This window comes from Chrysochloris asiatica, unplaced genomic scaffold (assembly GCF_000296735.1).
Source record: "Chrysochloris asiatica unplaced genomic scaffold, ChrAsi1.0 scaffold00001, whole genome shotgun sequence".
Lineage (NCBI taxonomy): Eukaryota > Metazoa > Chordata > Mammalia > Afrosoricida > Chrysochloridae > Chrysochloris > Chrysochloris asiatica.
In genome coordinates this window covers 31,294,110-31,318,333 of record NW_006408519.1, presented here as the reverse complement: position 1 = coordinate 31,318,333, position 24,224 = coordinate 31,294,110, and the positions used below count along the sequence as shown (strand labels likewise).

The window sequence follows — 24,224 nt, the reverse complement described above, 5'->3', positions numbered from 1 at the left end:
GAACCGCTGATCTTGTGGTGAGCAAACCACATCACATTTTAAAAGTGGCATTTGAATGCAGCCAACCAGCCTCCCTCCCCCCAAGTGATCTTGATCATATTTAATATTGACAGTATTAGCAGAAAGTTGGTGGTTTGACCCCACCTAGTGACTTTGGTTAGTCCTGGAGTGGCTCTGTAGGATAAGCGTTGTTGTTAAGAGCTGTTGAGTCTGTTCAACCCATATCAATCCTGTATAGGGTATTTCCCAGGAGCACCTGGTGAGCTTAAACTGCCATCCTTGTTGTTCAAACTGACTTTGCGGTCCAGTGCATTAGCCCACAGCACTACAGCAGGACTGGTCTGCTATCCACAAAGTCGGTGGTTCAAATCCACCATTAGCTCCTTGGAAACCCTGTACAGGAGGGCTATGAGTCAGGACCAACTTGATGGCACTTAACAACAACAGCGGCTTGGTTGGGAGAATGACCTGGCAGTCTGCTTCCATAGTGTGAATAACCAAGAAAACCTTACAGAGTCCATTCTGCTGTGTTCTACAGGGTTGCTGAAGTGGAATTGAGTGGTGGATGGCTGTAACAACAGTAATAAAATCCCAATAATGATGATTAAGTCCTGGTGTGGTGCTTTTCGGCGGTTCAAACCCACCAGCTGCTCCTCAGAAACTCTATACAGACAGCACCTAACACCCAGGATGATTGAGCACTACCTGTGTGTCAAAGTACAAGGAGACAGTGAAGCCTATGCATTTAAATGTCCTGGGGGTGGAGGGGGGGTGGTTAGGGTCCAGCAGGGTTGCCAGCGGAAGAGACAGAAAGAGAGCAGCCAACTCTCTTAATTCCAGGTGATTCTCCTACTTGAAATGTGGGAGGGAGGAGTGCAGGGGCTGGATAGGAGTTGGACAGAATGGCCCAGGGGAAAATTATCTTCCGCAGCTGTGATACGCAGTTTCATGCAGTCCTTCTATTGCTGCGGTTTTCAGAGCCAGACCTATGGCTGAGTGAATTAGATCCGGGTCTACAGCGTATTGCACGTGGTTCCGTTCACGCTCCCCAACTTCATTAGTTTCCTTTTGTTGTGTTTGTGCTTCAAATGGCTAGTTCCAGGGTCAAGGGGGCAGTCCAGAGTCACATGCCTACATTTCAAGGTCTTTTTAAAGTTGCTCATTTGATTCTGCCCCTTCCTCACCCATTTGATGTTAAGATGAGTGATCCTTCCTGTGCAGCTAGGCGGGGGCTCCACTCAACCTGGCACATTTGAGCTCTTTCCAGGTTAAACCTTCCAACACCTGAGGTCCTCCGCAGGCTTCCAAAACGTCAGCGGTCCAGCCCCAGGCAGTCAGGAATCTCCATAAACCGAGGAAACAATACGTAGACGCTTCTAAGGCCATTTCCGTTTCGTTTGCAACTGCAGATCAATCCACTTTCCTAGCATCCTGCAACTTCATCGAACTCAATATCTCACCGCACGATACATTCCCATCCCAGTCTCCTGACTCTCCTTAAGGACATATTTGGCTATTTGCAATCATGACTTGCAGTCCTGACATCGCAGAACGAACCTCTACCCAGCCTACCGCAGAAACAGAAGCTTTCCCGCCCTCATGGGCGCTCACTATATGCCAGGCACAGCTCTAGGCGTGCCCTCGTGCAAGCGTGCCACCCCAGATATCGAGGGATGCACCCTCCGTTCCGGAGGTATGGTGGGTCCTCTGCGCGTAGTTCCTGGCCGCCGGGCCTGAGGGGGCGCTCGGTGAATCCTCGGCGGGGGGCAGAACCCTCCCAGCGCGGCCGCCAGCACGCTGGCTTCTCTCTGCAGAGGGCGCCCCCCGCCTCCCGGGCGCGCGCCGCCCGCCCCGCCCGCAGCCTGGGGCGCGCGCAGTGCTCGCACCCCCGCGCGCACGCACGGTCACGAGCGCGCGTGCGCCCCTGCGAACGTCCCCGGCAGCGCAGCCAGCGCGCGCGCAGGGTCGGCGCGCAGGAGTGAAAAGGAGGCGGCGGCCAAGCGGGAGCAACAGATCCGGGCGCCGCGGGCACACCCGCTCTGCTGCTATGCGATTTTCTTAATTTTCAGAAAAATTCACTTCGTTGGAAAATCTTGCATATTTTTCAATGGCGCTGGCCTCGGGTCAGCGGGCAGTTTTCTTTGCCTCGAGATGGGCTTTGCCGTTTCTGTCGGTGGCACCGGTGGTGGCCTGATTGGCGATCTTGTCCCGGCATTCGTAAGGCCAGGAGCCGAGCGCTGCACGTAGCCGAATCAGCCTAGACAGCGACTGGGCTCTTTACATGACTGCTTTTGTTTTGGGCATTGGACAGCCCGTTTCGTGAACTCGGGGCTCTCTGCGGGAAAGGCTGAGAGCCGGAGGTGGGTCGCTCGGGGGTGAAATTCCGCCCGGGTGAGCGAGCCCGGCCCCGCGCGCAGTCCAGGCGACCCGAGCCAGTGTCCTCCCTCCCGGCGCCGGGAAAATGGAGGCTGTGATTGAGAAGGAATGCAGCGCGCTCGGAGGCCTCTTCCAGACCATCATCAGCGACATGAAGGTAAGACTCCGGGGGCGCGGCGGCCGGCGCACAAACCTTGAGGCGCTGCGTCGTCCCCACCCTGGACAGCCCCTAGCCCGTCTGCCCGCCACCTGCGGGAGCCCTCTGGCCCCGTGTCACCTGCACACCCGGGGCGCTGCTCCAGGATGTGCTAGGTCCTTCGGCGGGCGACTTCCCTGGGGGCGTCTGATACCTCCAGCCATCTCTCCGCTCATTGTCCCAGGGGACAACACCATGTCAGTCTCCTGGGGGCTCAGGTCCCCGGCTCCAAGTTTTCCATTGTCTGTCCCCCGACTGAGTGTCTGCGACCCGCGGAGGCCCGATGCCTGTTCGTACACCTGATTTCCCTGGAGACTAGATGGGGGCCTTTGGCGTGGCGGTGGTGAAGTGGGGGAGGTTCTGCCTGGCTGCAGGAAGGAGTCCCCTACCCACCCTTCCTGGGAGACTGAGAGAGGGGGAACTCTCCGTCTGCCTGCTTGGCTTCCATGTCTACCTGTGTGGGAATCGGAGCTAATTAGGTGTTAAATAGACTATTCCAAAGCTGATGAAGGTGTGAGTGGCCTCCTGGGGAGGGGGGGCGCAGGAGTAGAAGTTCCTGGGGCTGTCTTGCGGGGACACTTCTTCCCCGAGGAACTGAGCCACCCTATACTGGGTGGTGGTGTGTTGGAGACGCCCTGATGAACTGTTAGCCCCCGTCCCCCTTACACACGTACACAGAAAGACAAGTACACACTCCAGGTTTCCTCTTGGAAGGATTGTGGAGTGTGTGTGTGCCTGTGTATGTGTGCACGCGCGCGCGTGCGTGTGTATGTTGGGGGTGGGGAGCAACAACACACTAGCTTTTTCTGCAAAGGGTGGGACTGATCCTCGAGGTGGATTTTCTAGTGTCTAGAGATAGACCAGGGCCCGACGTTATGCATCCCAAGGAAATCCAATGAGCAACAAACTGGCTGGAGGTGGGAATTAAGGGTGGCGAGGGCTTTTCCCCCCCATGTGTATTTAGGGAGCTTCCTTTGGCTCTGGGCCAACCCTAGTTTGCCTCCACAGATCCGGGTAGGTGGTGTTGAATTCAAAGCTTGGCTTCCAGGAGGAGTGGGCAGGTCTGGAAAGCTATGGGAGAGTGGGTGTGGACAGCCCCTCTACTGCCGCTGCTTTTGTCTTTTGAAATGGAAGGTTTGGAAAGGGTGCGTACCTCGGAGCTGGATTTAGGGAAGGAATGTCCAGCTGTCAGGGCTGTGGCCCTCTTTTCCAACCAACTGCCACCTCGCCCAGGGTGAACTTTTCCAAGGTGCCTCCACCGTGGTCTCCTCTGTGTTCCGAACCTCCCACAGATCTCTCTTCCTGTAGCATCATCTGCAGCTGAGACCTGCCTGTCCAGGAATGCCTCTAATCCAGCCCCTTGGAATTAGATAGATTATTCCCTGTTTATAGGCAGCCCCTTTCATTCCTGGACCCCAAGCACATATGGAATTAGTGCTCTTATAAGACAAAGATTGATGCCCCTTCCATACACTCAGGGATTACCTATCATTCACTTAAATTCTACATGGCAGTGTAGTCAGACAAGATTTGGTTTGAGGCACACATGGTTTATTCTAATTACCACGAGAGGGATTGGAGACTTGTTGGTAAAGCTTGTGTTTTTTTTTTTGAGGCGCTAAATGGCTGTTTTCAGGCCCTCAGTAACCCTGGGCCTCCAGCGGGTCTGCTCCCCACAGTCTGAGAGTATTCACATTTAGACTTTTCTCTTTGTTCTTGCTATCCAGAATCCAGGCCCAGTTCTTCCCATTCAACCAGTTTGAATCCAAGGCCTTCAGAAAGGAACCCTGCCCAAAGTGGGGTTTATCCTGCTTGCCACCTGCCAACCTATGGCTGCCTTCTGGTGGGGGAATTTGTGGACACTAAGATGGTGTTCTTTGCCCTCTGCAAGGTTACAATTACAAATAAAGATTGTGCTATAATTCACCCCTTTAAAGTGGCTTATAATTAAGAAAAGCACTGGATTGCCGACCTCAAGTCTGGCGGTTCAAACCCACCAGCTGCTCCTCGGAAACCCTAAACAGGATTGCTATAGGTAGAAACCCTATACATGGGCTGCTCTAAGTCAACTGGACAGCGGTTAACAAGAAGTATATTCACAGAGTCCTTAATTCACAACTGTCTAATCTAATTTTAGAACATCTTTATCACCCCCAAATCCCATATCCATTATCACTCCCCATTGCTGCCAGAAGATTCCTTAGTCAGTGCCCTTTTAGAGCTGAAGCTTTAGTGTATGGCCCCTTTGAGTTTGTTAGAGTTTGCTTTACAGCCTACTGGAAAGTTGTCACTTGGCTTTAAAGACTGGTTGGTTGGCTTTGGCAGTAAAATATTTTAAGGACAATGCAGAGCAGAGAGACCAAGCCAGGCCTTGTGTTCTCCGGACTTTGAGACTTTGGGGCAGTGGGGAGCTAGGAAGGAAAAACAGGTGGACGATTGATTACCAAGGTTGTTTATGCAAAAGACAGGTGATGAATATTTTCATGGTGTTTTCTTCTTAAAAGACTTCTTCCTGAATACGTTACCAGTGGTGTTTTAAAAGGGCATTTCATAGGTCTTGGGTTTAAAGGATAAGCAGTGTGCAAGTATGCATATGTATGAAGCTGACAGCAGTCAAAGTCACTTTTAATATTTGCATCAGCTGACTTTCTAATGTCCTGCTTATCCTCATTTTCTCTCTGAACTCCCATGATGGGTTTGTAAATGCCGTTGGTCCCTTTTCTGTTTGCTTTGAAGGATAAGCATAAATGTTGGGAAACCTATCTGGAATGCCATCTTGATAGAATTTTCAGGTTTGCTTTTTAGATTGTGCTATTGGACTGAGGAGAAAAAAAAAAGAGTAAGGAAAATGGTTTTGTTCATAGCACTGACTTCGCTAAAATGTATGGCAGCGCCATTAGCAGCACCGGAAGGGAGTAAATTTCCTCTTTGGAGAAGAAAAAAAAAGTGAAGGGCTTTCAAGGCCTAGCACCATCTTTTTTCTAAAACCAAAGACTCTCAAGACACTTAAAAATGAGAGAGATTTCTTTCTGCTTTCTCCTAATGATACTCCATCTAACTAAGGCCCCAGCCGTCAGCGTGTGGATTTTATCCTTTTTAGGGGGGAGGGTGCCAAAGAAACCCTCGTTTTTCTTCCAGGGAAGGCAGGCAGCAGCTGCTAAAGAACTTAGTAATTCTGTGAGGAGAAGGAAGCCTTGTGTTTTTTCCCGGTTTCCCAACCTTCTGTGGTGGTGGTCACTAATGAGCAGTGGTGTGCAAAATCACTTACAAGCTTCCTTTCCTCCCATCCATGGAAATCACTGCTCCCCTTGGTCTGCAAGTCCTTATGGTGTTAGTTGGTCTCAAAGGAAAGGGGATACGAGATGTTCATGTGGCTGGCTCGCCCAGGGAACAGAAACCTGGAAATGACTGTTTTGCAGGCTCATTGACAGGCTTCTGATGTTTGGACAATGCTGACTCTGCTAAGGAGGTTCTGGAATCTCACAGACCGGTCAGATGCTGCAAACAGCAGATTTGTGTCCTTACTTTAAAAACGTTTTTTTTTTTTTTTCTTTTTTTGGTTGTTGTTGCAAACATAGATGGCAAAACATATCCCAAGTCAACAATTTCTTCGTGTACGTTTCTGTGATATCACGACATGCTTCAGGTTGTACACCGTTCTCAATGTCCTTTTCTGACGTGTTCCTCCTTCATTCACATGACCTCACCTGCTCCACCCCCAATCGTCCTGTCGAACCTTCCCAGTTACAGTTGTCAAGTTGACCCCACATTGATCGTTCTTTCTTTAAGAGAGCCGATGCTCAAATGTACTGTTGCTTTTATGTAACTAAACCTAAAATTGGGCGATGTTTGGCAAACTTGTATGACCCCACAGACTCTACTGGCCAGACTTGGGGCAGCTTGCCCTGCAGATGTCTTTCTTTTTCTAATCATTAACTTGGTTTAGAAAAAAAAAAAAAGTTGAAGGCTAAAACATTTTCCTCATCTTTGTTGCTCAAGAATCAGCTTGTCAGGAGCTGAGTTGGGCCTGATGCAGATGGAACTTTGTACCAGGTGAAGAGTATGTGCGAGCTTATATAATGTGACAGGATTGAAAAAAAAAAAAACCAGGCCACACCTTGAGTTCTCCACCCTACCGCCAACTTTAGAGAGGGGTGTCTTGTTACCTGCACCTGTACCTAGCAGGATAGGGACCTTATTCAGTTCCTCTCCACCGCCCCCACCTCTCTTTGCCACCAGTAGTAGCCTCTCTCCTGAGTTCTGCCTAAAATTAGAACTGCGAAAGGGAATTTTTGAATTCCACGGAAATCTTTTGTGGTTCAAAGGCACGTCATTGATATTTTCCCTCGCTTATCACAAGATCAAGAATGTGGGTAGCCGGTCCAAGGCTGGATAGTGATTTCAGGGTTTGGTTTTTTTTTTTTCCCCTCCTCCCTGCTTTGGCTTTGGGGTTCCTACCAGCCAAGAGACTCACTTGGACAGTTTAATGAGGGCTACTTAGTGTAGCTCTGGTAGCATAGTGGTTACGAATCAGGCTGCTAACCTCAAGGCCGGCAGTTTGAAACTACTGGCAGTTTGAAACTACCAGCTGTTCTGCGGGAGAAAGATGAGGCTTTCTACTCCTGTAAGGATGTGCAGCCTTGGAAATCCTGTGCAGGGTCACTATGAATTGGAACCGACTCTACGGTACTTAACAACAACACTATGTGAAACCTTCTGGTGTGGCACTGTGGGTTAATGCACTAGACTGCAGAGTTGGTTTAAACCACAAGGTCGGCAGTTCAGGCTCACCAACCACTCCTTGGAAACCCTATACAGGGTCGCTATGAGTTGGAACTGACTTGACTGCACTTAAAAACAACTGCGTGTAACCACCACTTGTCAGTTGTACTGTGATGTGGTGTCTTGCGTGTTATTGTGTTGCTGGAAGCTATGTCACCATTATTTAAAATACCAGCTGGGCCACCCACAGGGGGTAGATTTTAGTGGTGTTTCCATTCTTAGACTAGGAAGAAAGACCTGCTTCGAAAAATTCACCAGTGAAAACCCTGTGGCTCACCACAGAATACTGACTCTACAGTGCTGGAAGATGAGCCCCCCCAGTGGGAAGGCATGCAGAGTGCACAGTGGCCGCAGCTGTGGGTCTAGAATACTGGTGACTGTGACGATGGTACAGGACCAGGCCAGGTTTTGTTTTGTTATACAGGAGGAGGTCACCATGAGTTGGAACTGGCTTGATGACAGCGAACACCATTCCACGTGAAGGATTTTGGGTAGGCTGTATGGCCCCTAGATGCCTAGCAGCTGGCCTTGGAGAAATGAGCTATAACATCGATACAATATGGTGACCACAAGGAAGAGCATGTCGCCCAGTGTGGGGAAGGGCGTCCGTCCCTATAGGACTATCCTTGTGATTCTTAAAAATATGTTTTCTCTAAGAAGATATTGAAAACCCAGCCAAGGCTTCAACCAGTGGCCAGGTGCTCTGAGGCAGGTGGGTCCACTCTCTGTAAACAATAGGCACATACAGACAAACAAGCAAAACCCTATGATGTCCAAATGAGTCCCAGGTTGGCTTTTCTCTCAGCAAATGGCTGTGTTTGGCCAGGCTTTTACTGCTTCCTCAGTTCAGGCCCCTGGGAGAGGATGGTAAAGACAAGATGCCGCAGAGTTGGCAGCAGAGAACTGCCCAGAGTAGGTCTGTGTTTACCAGTCTTTCTGTTTTTTGTGGGGGTTTTTTTTTTTAGCGGCAAATCATGTTTTCTTTTAAAATGAAGTCATTTTGGGTCGTGGCGTGAATGTTTCTGTGGGAAAACCCTTCACATATGACATTTCAAAAAGCCATTGTGAACTTGTTGCTTGATCCTGTGAGCCTTTATTTTCTGAAATCCCACCCATAGGGAGACCGCAGATGGGGAGAGCAATAATTTTCAGTCACAGTTTGCCTGGAAGTCAGTCGAGTTTGAAGTTTTCTTGGTTCAGCCCTCACTTAGCTCTTCTGTAGTAACATTCATTCTTTTGTGTTTCTTGAGCATTCGCTACCCTGTAAACGCGTAGTTTCCTGCTATAGCCCTAGGAAGTGAAAATACAGGCTTCCCAGTCCCATTTGGATTTTAGGTAAACAACAAAAACGTCTTATTGTAATAAGTCCATCACTGGACTGCTAACCATAAGGTTGATGGTTCAAACCAACATCTGCTCCTTGGAGACCTTATATAGAACTGACTCAATGGCACTTAAACGACAAAATGTCCTGTGCACACTGTGCCTTCTTAACTGCTGACCTCTGGACTTTTAGACTCTTTTGTATCATGGCTCTAGACAAAGGGATAGAGCTGAAATGATAGCTGTCAATTTGGCTAGCTCATTGGAGGCTGTTAAAGTGTTTGGAAGGTGAAGAAGATGAAACTATTGATCCCTTAGATGCTTTATCTATTCTTTTCATCAAGGCTTCCATCTTCCCAGGGATGGGTGAAGGCTGGCAAGAGCCCGGCAGAAGTGTCACTCTGATGTTCAGATTGGGCATTTTGAGTTCCCCGTGGTTTCTCAGAACTGCCTTCAGGACATTGTCCCCTAAAACCCATACCTCTGGAAAATCAACCTCTCCCCAAACCAAACCTAAGTCAAGGGGTGCATTTTAGCGGTCTAGGAAAGCAGACAAGTATTTGGGGCCCCTTATAGGGAGCTGACTGATGCCTTAAGCAGTTTAATTTAGATTTGCAGATTGCACTGCTGATATGGCCTTATTAAGTAGCAAACCAGAGAGACAAATAGGGCAAATTAATTGGCTGAGCATTAAGGAAGCCCTCTCTGTGTATTTCATTGCTGAGTCCACCCTTCGATTAGCTGGCGATTGCAGAAGGTCCTATCTGAGTGTGTGCCACTAAATAGCACAAACAAAACCTACCCAGTGTTGTAGAATCCCTTCCAGAACTGCCCACCCATTTTCAGGATTCTCACCTTCCAACGGCCATGGAAGCCCTAGGCCTGGGTTGCAGGTAGCTAGCTGTGCTTTTACCTGCTGAGCAAATGTGAGCGTGTGTATGTTGAAACTGCACTGGAGTGCCACTTGGCACATAACAGGTGCTCTGTGTTTATTGCATTTGGTGAACGGGGGTAGGAGGGAACTTGGTGGGGACCTGCTGGGTGCCAGGCTTCGTGTGCATGATTTGATGTCGTTCTTGCACCCACTCCCACTTTACAGATGAGAAAACTGAGGTGTGGAGGGGGGTTCAGTAACTTGTTGTAAGTCTTCAGACATTGGGCTATTTGACCACAACATTAAACCAAGCCCACTGCTGTAGAGTCAATTCTGACTCAACAGCAACCCAGTAAGCAGAGTAGAACTGCCGCATGGAGTTTCCAAGGCTGTAATCTTTAGGTAAACAGGCTGCCCTATCTTTCTTCAACTTTCTTCAGTGTGGCTGCTGAGTTCAAACCTCTGACCTTTTGATTAGCAGCTAAGCTTAAACCACATCTCTAGAGCATGCTTAAGTGGGGTGGGGGGTGCATTTCTAGAGGTGGTCATGTCACCTGCCTGAGTCCTCCAGGAAACTAAAGGGAGGACTCAGGGTCTCCTGGTGGTGCCTGTAGCCAGGAGCTGTCACAGAGGGTGTGCTTGAACTATGCCCTGAGGGTTTCTGTGGGGTGGCCGCCTCCCATCCGACAGCCACTTTTGTGGAAATCCTGCAATTCACGTTGTATCAACCATGTCCCACTCCAACAGACAGCTTGATGTTTCCTTTTCCTCTTGTTCTCTTGGAACTGCAGTGCAGGGAGGGGACTCTTTGGACAGACTCTGGCCCATCCCTGCCTCCTCAGCCTTGGAACCTGCCCCTGTCCCCACACAAAGTGCCTGGTGTCTGTTCTGTGAAGGCAAGGCTGGTGTGTTTGTAAGTCCAGAGAGCCCACTAGTCCCTAAGACTGGGCTACCCTTGAACCTGCCCCCTCCAATTCTATGATTAAATCAGTTCACCCAAAGTTCCAATGGCAGCTCAAAGAGAGTCACCTTACCTTGAACTCATTTGGGGTCCAGGCCTGGGACACTTGTCAAAGTGCTTTCTGGACTTAGCTATGCCTCAGTAGCCCTCCGCATCGGGTTGAGTCTATAGAAGTATTGCAGTTTTGAGAATTTAGTGGGATCGCCAGAAACAAACTCAAACCCGAACCTCCTTCCTATGCTGCTGATTCTTGGCATACACAGTCAGGGCCATAGTTTCTAAGTGGTTTTTCTTTTCCTGTCCAGCTTAAGTGGGTGGGGGAAAAAAATCTATTGAGTGCCTTTTGAGCTGTGTGTCTTTTTATTTGCTTTCGCTCCCTCAAAGACTTTGGACTTTGCAGTAAAAATATTAGCTCGCTCAGCACCAGCGGCCTGTTGAGGGAGCATGGGAGTTGGGCGGGTAGCAAGTTTTTCCTGGGACTCTCTTCCTTGCTACCGCCCACAGTCTGTGGGGGTCAGAGGAAGAAGGTTCTGGGCAGGTGTACATCTTTGGTAGAGTGTGTCATGGGTAAGGATCCCTCGGAATTTCCTGAGAATGCCTGGACCCCACTCTCAAGAGTTTCTGATACAGTGGTTCTGGGGACACAAATGGTTTGTGCTCGACTACTCACCAAAAGGTTAGTGGTTCGAATCCAACCCAATGATGCTGCAGAAGAAAGGTCTGGCAATCAGCTTTCATAAAGATTGCTGATGTTAGGTGTATTGAGTCCTTTCTCTTTTTTCGACTCAGAAGGTACAGCTACCCAATCGAGTTCTCGGCTGTCATTGTTACAGAAGCAGGTTGTCAGTTCTTTCCTCCCTCAGAGCTGTTGAGTGAGTTCAAACCACCAAGCGTTTGATTAGCCGCCAAGCACATAATTGTCTGCACTACCAGAACTCCAACATAAGATTAAAGCTAAGAAAACCCAATGGAGCTCAATTCTACTGTGGAACACACAGCGCCACCCCAAGTCCGAATCGATTCTGTAGCAAGGAGTTTATAGTGGCGCATCCTGGGCACTGGGATTTTAAAAAGCGCCCCGGATTCTTCTAGTGTGCAGACAGAGTTGACAGCCACACAGTTTGAACCCTAACAAAGTGTTTTCTCAATCTTAAGTTTCAATAAAAGCATTGTTAGAACAAGTAGATTTTTAAAAAATTGATCTATATAATATGCTACTGAATACAATTTTCTGCAATGATGGAAATTGTCTAATATGCCCTGGTGTGGCACTATCGATTAATGCGCTAGACTGCAAGGTCAGTTTCAGCAGCAAGGCCGGTGGTTCAAGTTCACCAGCCACTCCTCAGAAACCCTATCCTATGAGTCAGCACCGACTCAATAGCATTTAACGGCAACATAATTAATTTAAAGGTGCCCTGTGGGTGGTGTAGTGAGTTAAGTGTTGAGCTGCTAACCAGAAGGTTGGTGTTTCAAACAAAGTAGCTGCTCCACCAGAGACAGGTGAGGCTGTCTGCTCCCTAAAGGATTTAGAGTCTCTGTAACCCCGTGGAGCAATTGGATTCCTCTGTTCTGTATGGTCCCCGTAACTAAGAGTTTGAATTAATAGCAGTGGGAAGACTGATGTAAATTTAATGGCCACATGTGGCTAGTGGCTGCTTCATGGGACAGTCAAGATCGATAACATACGTTCTCTGTAAATAGAGTACAAAGGAAATACACACTGAACCAAAAGGAACTGGTTCATGTTGAATCATTTCAGAAGGTAGCATATGAATATGATTAAGAATCGATGGTACTGAAGGACGAAGTCCAGGCTGCACTGAATGCGTGCGTGGAAAACAAGGCTCCAAGAATTGACTGAATACCAGTTGAGAGGTTTCAACAAACAGGTGGAATGCTTGAAGTAGTCACTTGCTTATGCCAAGAAATTTAGATGACAGCTACTTGGTCAGCCAATAGCAAGAGGTCCATATTTGTGTCCATTCCATGGAAAGGTGATACCACAGAATGTGGAAATTATCAGACGGTATCATTAATATCACATACAAGTAAAATTTTGCTAAAGGTAATTCAAAAACGATTGCAGCTGTACCTGGACAGAAAATTGTCAGAATTTCTATCCAGATTCAGAAGAAAACGTGGAACGAGGAATATCATTGTTGATGTCAAATGGATCGGATCTTGGCTGAAAGCAGAGAATACCATGAAGATGTTTCCGTGTGTTTATTGACTTTGCAAAGGCGCGCTACTGTGTGGATGATAACAAAGTATAGGTAACATTGTGAAGAATGGGAATTCCAGAACACTTAATTGTGCTCCTATGAAACTGTACATAGACCAAGAGACAGTTGTTCGAACAGAGCAAGGAGGATACTGAATGGTTTAAAATCTGGAAAGGATTATATCCTTTTACCATAGTTATTCAATCTGTATGTTGTATTTGAAGAAGAATGTGGCCTCAGGATTGGAGGAAGATTCCTTAAACTTCCATGTTAGCAGCCTGTGAATATGCAGATGACATGACCTTGTTTGCTGGAAGCGAAGAGGACGTGAAGCACTTACTGATGATGATGAGAGACTACATCCTTCATTTGGTATTAATTACATTCAGTGTGAAGAATACAAAAATCCCTACAACTGGACCAATAAACAACTTGATAAACCGAGGAAGTATTGTAGTTGTTCAGGGTTTCATTTTACTTGGATCCACAATCACTGCTCATGGAAGCAGCGGTCAAGAATTCAAATGGCAAATCTGCTGCAAAAGACCTCTTTACATTGTTCAAAAACAGAGGTGGCACTTTGAAAGACTGAGGTGCACTTGATACAAGCTCCCATGTTGCTTTCAGTCGCCTCGTGTGTATCTGAAAGCTGGACAGTGAATAAGGAAGACAGAAAAAGTTGGTCCAAGCTGCACTGAATGCATTGGTTTTGTTTTGATGAACCCTTTCTTATAGAGACAGACTGAACTCTTCTTTTGCATAAAAATCTCTGGACTGGGTCAGAGAGATCCACTGGATAAAAGTCACCCTGGAGCAATCCCTGCCTAGGCCTCCCGGAAATCCTCACTAGGATCACCGGAGATCATAGAGGCTGCGGTCCCTAGGGCCAGGCTGGTTGGATGGGGCCATGCTGGCCAAAGGGTCAGAGCTTCTGGCTGCCTAGCAGGTCCCAGCCGCCTTGTCTCCCTCCCCAGTTGGTAATCCAGGACCTGGAGCTTTCGGAGGAAGTCTGAGTTGGGGCAGATATCGCGGTGGGCCTGTACCGCCTTGATGGCCTCTACCAGTGACATGTTCTCACAGATCACGAGGAAGGCCAGGCCAAGCGTGGCAGAGCTGCTCACCCCCATGGCGCAGTGGACCAGCACTCAGCCTTGGGGAACACTGAGGGCTGTTCGGATACATCAAGCAACAGGCAAAAAATAGATGCTCAATTAGTGTTGGTGAAGAACATTGACTATACCATAGACTGTCAGAAGAAGGGACAAATCTGTTTTGGAAGAAGTACAACCAAATGCTGATTCAAAGGGTAGATGGCTGTCATCTGTACTGTTACCAGGAAGTCTATGGAGAAGAACATCATCCTTGGTAAAGTAGAGGGTTCACAAAAAAGAAGACCCACAGCAAGCTGGATCGACACAGTGGCTGGGACAATGAGCTCAAACATAATGAGGATGGTTCATTCCTTTGTATTATAGGGAGTCCTGGTGTGGAGCTGTGGGTTAATGTGCCAGACTGCAAAGACATTTGAACTGCAAGGTCAGAGGTTCAAGCTCACCAGTCGCTCCTTGGAAATCCTATATAGGGTTGCTGTGGGTCAGAACCAACTCAGTGACACTTCACAACAACAACATGAGCTGCAACTGACTTAGAGGTAACTAACAACAGTAGGTAAAGAGAATGCTTGCTTTGCCGGACAGCTTCCTGGTCAGCTCCTTTCCCTGTTTGACCATATCAGTGATTCTTAATCCCTCCTGTAGAAACTCTGTTGGCCCAACTGTTACACACTCTGTTGCCAACTGGAAGATTGGTACTTAGAACCCCCGAGCAGCAGCTTCACCAGAGAAAGACCTGGTCATCAGCTCCTATACAAGATTTCAGCCTAGAAAACCCCATGGGGCAGTTCCACACTTGTCACATGGAGCCACCATGAGCAGAAATGGGGACTCCATATAATATTGTGTTGTTTGTTAACTGCTGTCGAGAAACCCTATACCTAAACCCTGTCTAGGGTTTCCAAGGAGCACCTGGTGAGCTTGAACCACCGACCTTGTGGTTCAAACTGACTGTGCTGTCCAGTGCATTAATCCACAGTGCCACACTGTTGTTAAGTGCCGTTGAATTGGTTCCGACCGATAGCGATCCTATATAGGGTTTCTGAGGAGCAAATTGTGAGCTTGAACCTCCATTAATCCACAGTGCAACACGTTTGTTGTTGTTAAATGCCGTTGAGTCAGTTCTGAACTATAGCAACCCTGTATAGGGTTTCTGAGGAGCAGCTGGTGAGTTTGAACCACTGTCCTCGCAGTTCAAATGGCTTTACAGTCTGGCACATTTATCCACAGCGCCACACCAGGCCTCCTATAATAGTGTGGTGGTGGTGGAGGTGGTGGTTATGTGCCGTGGAGTCGGAACCGACTCATAGCAACCCTGTACAGGGTTTCCGAGGCTGTAAATCTTTACAGGAGCAGAAAATCTCATCTTTCTCCTGCAGAACAGCTGGTAGTTTTGAACTGCTGACCTTAAATTAAGGCTCGCAGCCCGATTCGTAACCACTGGATACTGACCTGGCAGTCAAATGGACCTGATTCCAAATCCTGTGTGGCAGCTATGTAATAACTTTGAGCCTCAGTCTACTTTTCTGTAAAATGGGTCTAATAAGGCATCCACCTCATCAGGTTGTTATGAGGATTCTATATTGAGATAATATGTGTGAAGGGCTTTGTACAGTGCTTGGCACCCATACAGTCTGATGCTAGCTGCTGTGGACATCCTGACTTGTATATTTGGGAATTAAATATTTTGAAGTTTAAAAATCAAAATCAGTGTAGCAGTTATCTGAACCACTTCTTAGGGCAGCTGCTACCCGACTCTTTATGGTGTTATACTGAAAGCTCACAGCTATAGAGGCTGGAAGTGGTGAAATTAAGCTTTTTCCTTGCTAAGTAAATCACTCAAGTTCATTGTAACTTCCGTTGGTGGGGCCAGGGCTACCTGAATTGAATTTATCTTGTTTGCAAACCCACTGTTTGAATAGAATGGTTCGGGAGGACTGCGGGTGTGCCAGGCTCCTGAAGATGTTTATTTTACTGCTGTTGTTGTTAACTGCAGTCAGTTCCAATTCACAGAGACCCTGTGCACAACAGAATGAAACACTGCCCGATCCTGAGCCATCCTCACAATCACTGTTACGCATGAGTCCATTGCTGCTGCCATTGTGCCAATCTGTCTCGTTTGGGGTGGGGTGGGGAGTCTTCCTCTTTTTTGATGACCCTCCACTTGACCAAGTATAATGTCCTTCTCCAGGGACTGGTCCCTCCTGATAAAATGTCCAAAGTATGAGAGACGAAGTCTGGCCATCGTGGCTTCTAAGGAACGTTCTGATGGTACTTCATCCAACACAGATTTGTTTGTTGTTTTGGCAGTCCATGGTACTTTTAATATTCTCCTCCAACACCATAACTCAAATGCATCAATTCTGCCACAGCCTTCCTTATTCATTGTCTACCTTTCACATGCATATTAGGTTGTTGAAAATACCGTGGCATGAGCCATAACACACCTTAGTCCTCAAACTGACATCTTTTTCTTGAACACTTTGAAGAAGTCTTGTGTAGCAGAGTTACCTAATGTTGGTAGGGGGAGGTGGGGAGCCTTTCAGAGATTTTGAGGGATGTGTGTGTGTGAGGAGTTGCCTTGTAAGGGCATCGTTTCTTGTCTGCGTCCTTTGAGTCCGTCTTTTTCTGGGGTGACCAGGAAAAGTGCCCGTATGTGCATGTGACCTGACCTGGAGCAGCAGCCTGGTTCTGTGTCGGCATTCTTTCCCGAGACTGGGGTCTTCCTCCCTGCCTAACTGCTTAGTGTGGCACTCAAGGCCCCTGCAATTTGGTCCTGGCTGGGTGACCCACAAGAGCTCTAGTGGCACAGTGGTTAAGCACTTTCTGCCAACTGAAAGTTGATGGTTCCAACTCGCCAACCACTCCAGGGGAGAAGGAAGTGACCGTTTGCTTCTGTAAAGATTACCACTCCGGAAACTCTATGGAGTCGTTAGTTCTGCTCTGCCCTATAACAGCTCGACAGCAGTGGGTTTTATGTTTTGGGTTTGGATGGCCCACTATGTGTCCAGTGTGCTCCAAACTAGAACCCCCAGCTTTAGTGAGCAGATCCAACGCCCCTCACTCCTGTCATCCTCCTGCTGGCCCCACCCCCTCCTCCTTCTCCCTGCACTCAGCCAGAAACCCTGAAGGACTTTAATGATTGCTCTATCTGTGCCGTTAGATCTCAGGATGAGTCAGAGGAAATACCTAAAACTCACAAGAGGCCCAAGAGGTGTCAGTTCACTGAAAGAACACCGGGAAGACTCTCAGCAGGAGAAGGATGAGGCTTTCTGCTCCCGCGAAGATCTAAAGCCTCGGAAACCCTATACAGGGTTGCCGTAAGTCAGAACCGACTCGACAACACTTAACAACAACAAAACAACAAGATGGGTTGGCACAGCGGCCGCCGCAAGGGGTTCAAACGTAACAATTGAGAGAATGGGACAGCACTGGACCGGGCTTTGTTCTGTTGTGAGTTGGAACTGACTCTATGGTACCTAACAACAACATCACCCTTGTTGATGACACCCACAATGACACAAGTCATGACAGAGAATTGTTGGGTACTTGACTCACATGGTGGCTACCTCCAACTTTCCATCATTGGGAAATAGAGTGAGACTGAAGGCTCTGGCATGGTGGGCCAAGCTGGCAGCTACAGGACGCACTCTAGAAACCCTCTCCCTCAGAGCCACCCCAGGGACTGTGGAAATGCTTCAGAATGAGTTCCTGGGAGGCCTCAATTTCACTTCAGAGGCCTGGCTTGTCCAAAGCCCGAGATCTCCTGCAGCTGAACAGGCAGCCATTAAGGAAGTCTTTGAGTTTGGCTTAATGGTCCCTCTTTTGTTTTGAAGTGACTGTTTACTGAAGCTTCAAAGCCAGCTCTTGGGCAGGATGTGATTGTGGGGCCTGAATAATTGGACGAGCACCCCCACCCTCAATAGGAAGTAGGTAGTGGGGAACGGGAACGTTGCCAGGAGCAGCTGATGGCCCAGCCCTTGGCATCTGAGCTCGCAGACTTTGCAAGATGCCACTGGAAGCACCAAGGTCGTCGTGCAACGAGAAGTAGACCAGGGACAATGAGAAGTAGACCAGGGACGACGATGATCCCTTGGAACCTGGCCTCTTTGATGTTGTGCTGGCTCTAATTAGGGACACCCTAATTAATTCAGCAAGGAGGCAGCTTTTTCCTGAAGAAAAAAAAAAAAAAGGCAAATGTTTTGAGAGCATTTCATGAGGGATTGTACATCTCAAAGATTATGCAGGTAATACAAAGTTAATGGAAGCAAAATTAGAAACTTCAGTGAAGTGAAAAAGAAGTTGCTCATCACCAGTTGATTACAAAATGGGTTTTGTGCTTGCTCACAGGGGCATGCATCTTTTTAAGCCTAGTATCGTACAGCCTAGAGATATGTCTGAAAATGTAGTGAGTTTCCGTGTCTTTTTTATGCATGTAGTTGTAAGCAACACCAGTTTTGATGGCTGTGTAGTATTTCATGGTTGAGACGTCTGTAACCCATTGGGTCGATACCTACCTATTTGAGGACTTCCTGTGGACCAGGTTCTGGGGAAGTCCTGCAAATACAGCAGTGAGTAAAATGGATACAAAGTCTTGGCCTCCTGGGGTGTGAACATTCCAGCAGGTGAGAGCCAGATAAACTAAGTAATTTAGAAGCATTCAGGGCACCACGAGTTAATGTGCTATACTGCCAAATCAATTTATTCTGCAAGGTCAGCGGTTCAAGCTTACCAGCCTCTCCTTGAAAACCCTATGCAGAGTCACTGTGGGTGATGGCACATAACAACAAGTGCAATGGGAAAAAATAAAATGGGGTCTCCTGGTGTGGTGCTGTAGGATAAGCACTGGACTGCTAACCACAAGGTCAGCAGGTCAAACCACCAGCCACTCCTCGGAAACCCTACGCAGGGTTGCTATGAGTTGGAACTGCCTTGACAGCACATAACTACATAGGCAACAGGAAAAAGTAAAAGGAGAAAGCATTGCTGGGTTTATGGGTTTATTTGAGGCAGCTAGGGAAAAGCCTTTTGGAGAAGGTGACATTTGAGCAACAACCCATGAACTGTGTGGATATTGGAAGAAGACTGTTTCAGGGAAGGGAAGAGCAGCAAGTGCAAAGGCCCTGAGGTAGGAACCAGTTCCATATTGATTGGTGTTCATTGTGGTTCCAGTTTTTCACTAATTGTAAGCATCTGAGTAAACCAGTTACCTTCAAGTCCCTTTTGACTAACGGTGCTCCCCTGTGTGCCAGAGTAGAATATGCTCCCTAGGGTTTTCAGTGGCTGATATTTTTAGAAATAGATGTCCAGGCCTTTCTTCCAGTGTGTCTCTGGGTGAACTTGAACCACAAGCCTATTGGTTAGCAGGCACACACATTCACTTGTTTACACCACTGAAGGACTCCAAATTGTAAGCTGCATTGCAATAAATCAGTCATTAGGGATTGTTGTTGTTGTTGTTGTTGTTAAGTGCTGTTGAGTCAGTTCCGACCCATAGTGACCCTGTTTAGGGTTTCCAAGGAGCAGCTGGTAAGCTTGAACCACCGACCTTGCAGTTCAAATGGCTTTGCAGTGTGGCGCATTAGGCCACAGTACCACACCAGGATTCCTTATGGATAGATATTGGTATATTTTGATGGTTTTCCCCAAAGGATTTCTCTTGGGTCAAAAATAATAGATTTCTTAAGGCTTTGAAAACCCATTGACGAATGCCTTCCAGAAAGCCTGTGTCCATTCCCATCCCCATGTTTGAGTGCCTGTCACCAGAGATGACTTCTGCAGGAGCCAGACATGACATCAGGCCGAGGCTGCAGCCTCCACAGGCTCCGAGGGACGCGCTATCTTATCTAGTGTAGTAGCTTTCAACTCTTGCACTATGTGTTTTTAGCAAGCACACACGCCCCTTAGAGAGTATGCTAAAATCCACATTCTTGGGCTCCATTCCCACAAGCTTTGCTTACATAAGTCTGGGCTGGGGCTCAGGATCTACAGTTTTAGCAAACACCCTAGGTCTTACAGGTTGCAGTGGGATTTCACCATGAGCAGGTGGAAAAGTGGGTGACTCTTGGAACCCCTGAGACTGCAAGAGCTTCCTGTAGAACTCATGAAGCAAGCAGGAAGGGTGTCCTCCCCACAGGTACACCTGTCCATGTGCCCAGTGAAAACGATGGCCCCCGTGCCTAGAACTCAGCATGTTCTTCACGTCATTACTTTGTGAATTTTGCAGCTGTTTTAGGAGTAGAAGCTGTACATATTTTTTCTCCTGGAAACATTGCCTTTCAAATATTCTCAAACTGGCAATATGAAGAGGACTTGGAAAATATGGAAAAGTCTCAACAATTCCTGTTCATGGTTTGGAAAAACTATGTTTATGTATATTTCCCAATTACACATACTTTGATCTTATATATAGAAAATCCCAGAAGGCTCCATAAGAAAGTTACTGAACTAATAGAAGAATTCAGCAAAGTAACTAGATGTAACATCAATATACAAAAATCAAATGGGTTCCTCTGTGTTAATAAGAAGGACTCTGAAAGAAATCAAGAAAACAAAACCATTTACAGTTGCTCTCAAATGGATGAAACACCTAGGAATAAACCTAACCAGGGACGTGAAAGATTTATGCTAAAAGAGGTCTACATAAGTGAAAATTATTTCATTTTTTTTTAGTAGAAGACTTAATATTGTTAAATTGCCAATGCTACAAAAACAAAACAAAACTATAGCTATAATGCCATTCCAGTCCAAATCCTAACAGCATTCTTTAATGAAATGGAGAAATGTATCTCCAGCTTTATGTGGAAAGGAAGGAAACTCCAAATAGCGAAAGCAATATTGAAGAAGAACACACATCCCAATCTCAAAACGGACTATATTGCCATGGTGATCCAGACAGCGTGGTTCAGTGTCAGACACATAGATCAATGGAATAACGTTGAGAACCCAGTAGTAAATCCATCCATTTACGGGCAGCTGATCTTTGACAAAGGATCAAACTCCATTCAATGGAGGAAGAAACAATCTTTGTAATAAGTGGTGCTGGCAAAACTGGATCTCCAAATGCAAACAACGAAACAAGATCCTCACACCATGCACAAAACGTAACTCAAATGCATCAAAGACCTAACTGTTAAGCCTAAACTATAAAGTTCCTAGAAAATGTCTTAGATGCACCCTTGGTGTTTTTGTTGTTAAGTGCTGCTGAGTCAGTTCCAACTTTAGGGAACCTAATTCCCGGCATGAATAGTCAATCAAACAAAATTTAAAAATACAACAATGACAGAAGATACATTAGATAACTGGGACCTCCTAAAAATTAAATATGTAGGCTCAGCAAAAGACTTCAACAAGAGAGTAAAAAGAGAACCTACAGACTGGGAAAAAAAAACTTTTGCAAAGACATATCTGATAAGTCTAAGCTGTAAAATACGTAGAAAATGTTAACAACTCAACACTAAAAAAGAGAATCCAATATTTAAAATGGGCAGAGGACTTGAACAGGCTGCTCACCAAAGAGGTTTTGGAGGCTGCCATCAAATACATGAAAAGATGTTTCTGATTATTAGTCATTGGAGAGATGCTAATTATAATTAAGGCTGCAGGAAGATACCAACTCACCCCTGAAAAAAATAGTAGTGATAAAAAAAAATTTTTAAACCCCAGAAAATAACAAATGCTGGTGAAGTAGAAGGGCATTGGAATTCTTATACATTGTTGGCATGGTTTTAAAATGGTACAACCACGATGGAAAAACAGTAGGAAACTTCCTCAAAATTCTAGAAATAGAAACACCTTATGATACAGCAGTCCTGCTCCTAGGAGTATATGCTTAGAGATACAAAAGAAGTGACATGAATAGACACAGACACACAGACACACACAGAGGCTCATTGCAGTGTTATTCACAACAGGAAATAGATGGAAGCAACCGAAGTACCCACCAAGGGATGAATGGATTATTAACACCTGTGTTACATACATATCATGGAATAGTGTGCCATTATAAAGCATGACGAGGAATTCTGTGAAACATCTTTTAACATGGATGAATCCGGAGGACTTTATGCTGAGTGAAAGAAATCAATCACAGAAAGACAAATACAGGCTCCCACTGTTTTGTTTTTAGAAGTCAAGAATAGATGTACACGTGAAAAATGAAGTTCTTTAATGGTTACCTGGGATGGGAGGGAGAGTCACTTTCTAGATAGTTGTTTAAGTGCCTTTGAGTTGGTTCTGACTCATAGTGATACCCTGTATTGGGTTTCCAAGGCTGTAAATTTTTTCAGGAGAATAGCTTCATCTTTCTCCCATGGAGCAGCTGGTAGACATGAACCGCTGACTCTGTGGTTCACAGTCCAGAGCTTCACTTACAGAGTAGATGCTTGCTAAATTTGGTAATGGTGAAGACAAGACTAAATATTGGTGAGCTCTGCACAACTTGAGCAAGGTACATAAAGACACTAAAAAATACGCAAGAAAAGGGGTCTGTTTCAATAAATGTTATATACAACCTTGTTAACAACAGTAAAAACAAACTCAAAAATGACCCTATGCAATGCAGTTCTGTTTTGCCATGGATTGGAATTGGCTCTATGGCACTGGGCCTGAGTTTTTAGGATGAACCAGAGATTCAAGTCCATCTAAACGGACCTTCGAAGAAGGAGCTGGTAATCTACTTGGGAAAATATCAGTCATTGAAAACTCAGTGGAGCACAGTTCTACTCTGACACACACAGGGTAGCCGTGAGTCAGTGTCTGCTCAACAGCAACTGGTTTATAGGACGGACCCAATTTAAACACCACAAACACCAATTTTATTGCCGTCAAGACGAGTTCAACCATAGTGACCCTATAGGGCAGGGTCCAACTGCCCCATATGGTTTCCAAGACTGTCATCTTTATGGAGGAATCCTGGTATGGCACTGTGGGATAAAGTACTAGACCACAAAGTCAGGGGTTCAAACTCACCAGCCACTCTTTGGAAACACTAGACAGGGTCTCTGTGAGTCGGAACCGACTTGATGACACTCAATAACAACAGCATTCTTTAAAGATGAGTCCTAGAGTGGCACTGTAGGATAAGCACTGAACTGCAGGGTTGGTTTGAACCACAGGGTTGGTGATTCAAACTCACCAGTCACTCCTCAGAAACCCTATACAGGGTCACTGTGAATTGGAGCTGACTCACCAGAACTTTACAATTAACAGCAACAATCTTTATGGAAGCAGACTGCCACTTCTTTCTCTTGTTGAGTGGTGGTTGGATTTGAACCACCAAACTTTTAGTTAGCAGCCAAGCACTTAACCACTGCTCCACCAAGACTGCTTAGGGTAAACCCACAGGCTCTCATTGAGGGGCTCCAAGCCTCAGGCTGACACATGGTCCACTCAGGATCATGGACGTTCGTGTTTGTGTTGAGGGTGTTCGAGAGATTGGCCCAGAGAGGAACTGCTGATCCCTAAAATGCAGACGTGGTTAGGAGATGGGTGGGCATAAGAAAGGGCCCTTCCAGGGAGCAGTGGATGAGTAGAGGCAAGTGTGAAATAATGTGTATAGGCTGGACAGCTCCCCACGGGGACTTTATACACAGACATGAACCCACAGCATGATGGCTTTGAACCTAGTTGGAATGAGAGAAAGGTTCCAAACCTACTGCCATCAAGTCTGTTCTAACTCATAGCAGCCTGTAGGATGGAGGAGTGAACTGCTCCTTAGAATGCCCAGGACTGTAAATCTTTATAGGAGCAGAGAGCCTCCCCTAATCCCCACAGAGGGGCTGGTAGGTTTGAACCGCTGATCATGGAACAAGGTTATCAGGGTAGATGTTATGCTGGGAAGCAGGGATTAAAATGTTCATAGACATTGCTCATGATCTCTTGGATGAAGCAATTGAATGTCGATCCCAGTGTTGGGTGGTGAAATATTTATTGAGTACTCAGATTTCCAGAGGGGCCCTGGTGGTGCAACTTGTAAGCACTCGGCCACTAAACAAAAGGTTGATGGTTTGAGTTCACTCACCCAGTGACTCTGAGGGAGAAATCCCTGGTGATCTGCTCCAGCAAAGATGAACTCAAGACCAAACTCATTGTCAATGAGTGGGTTCTGACTCATGAGGACCCTGGAAAGGGATCCCAAGACTATACAACTTTAAGGGAGCAGAAAACCTCACTTTTCTCTCATGGAGTGGCTGGTGGGTTTGAACTGCCGACCTTTAGATTAGTAGTCCAGGGCTTGCTCTACGGTGCTAGAAAACCCTATGGTCCAGCAAACCCTATGGGTCAGTTCTCTCCTGTCACATGGGATTGCTATGAATGCTTCCTACCACAACAGCAGGTTTGCAGACAGAATCTTCACCAGCTTAGACCAGCCCCA

The 24,224-nt window shown here is 46.7% G+C and overlaps 1 protein-coding gene across 3 annotated transcripts in view; it reads left to right on the top strand.

Moving 5' to 3' along the window:
* The first annotated feature begins 2,284 nt into the window (after nt 1–2,284).
* MTSS1 (metastasis suppressor 1) overlaps nt 2,285–24,224 on the top strand; it is a 223,775-nt gene continuing 201,835 nt past the window's right edge. For 2 of the 3 annotated variants that reach the window (XM_006830698.1, XM_006830699.1), the window contains exon 1: nt 2,462–2,533. In XM_006830698.1, the coding sequence (XP_006830761.1) occupies nt 2,462–2,533 (72 nt within the window). Of the gene's footprint in view, nt 2,534–24,224 lie in introns of all 3 variants that reach the window. The other variant, XM_006830700.1, reaches the window with a different exon arrangement.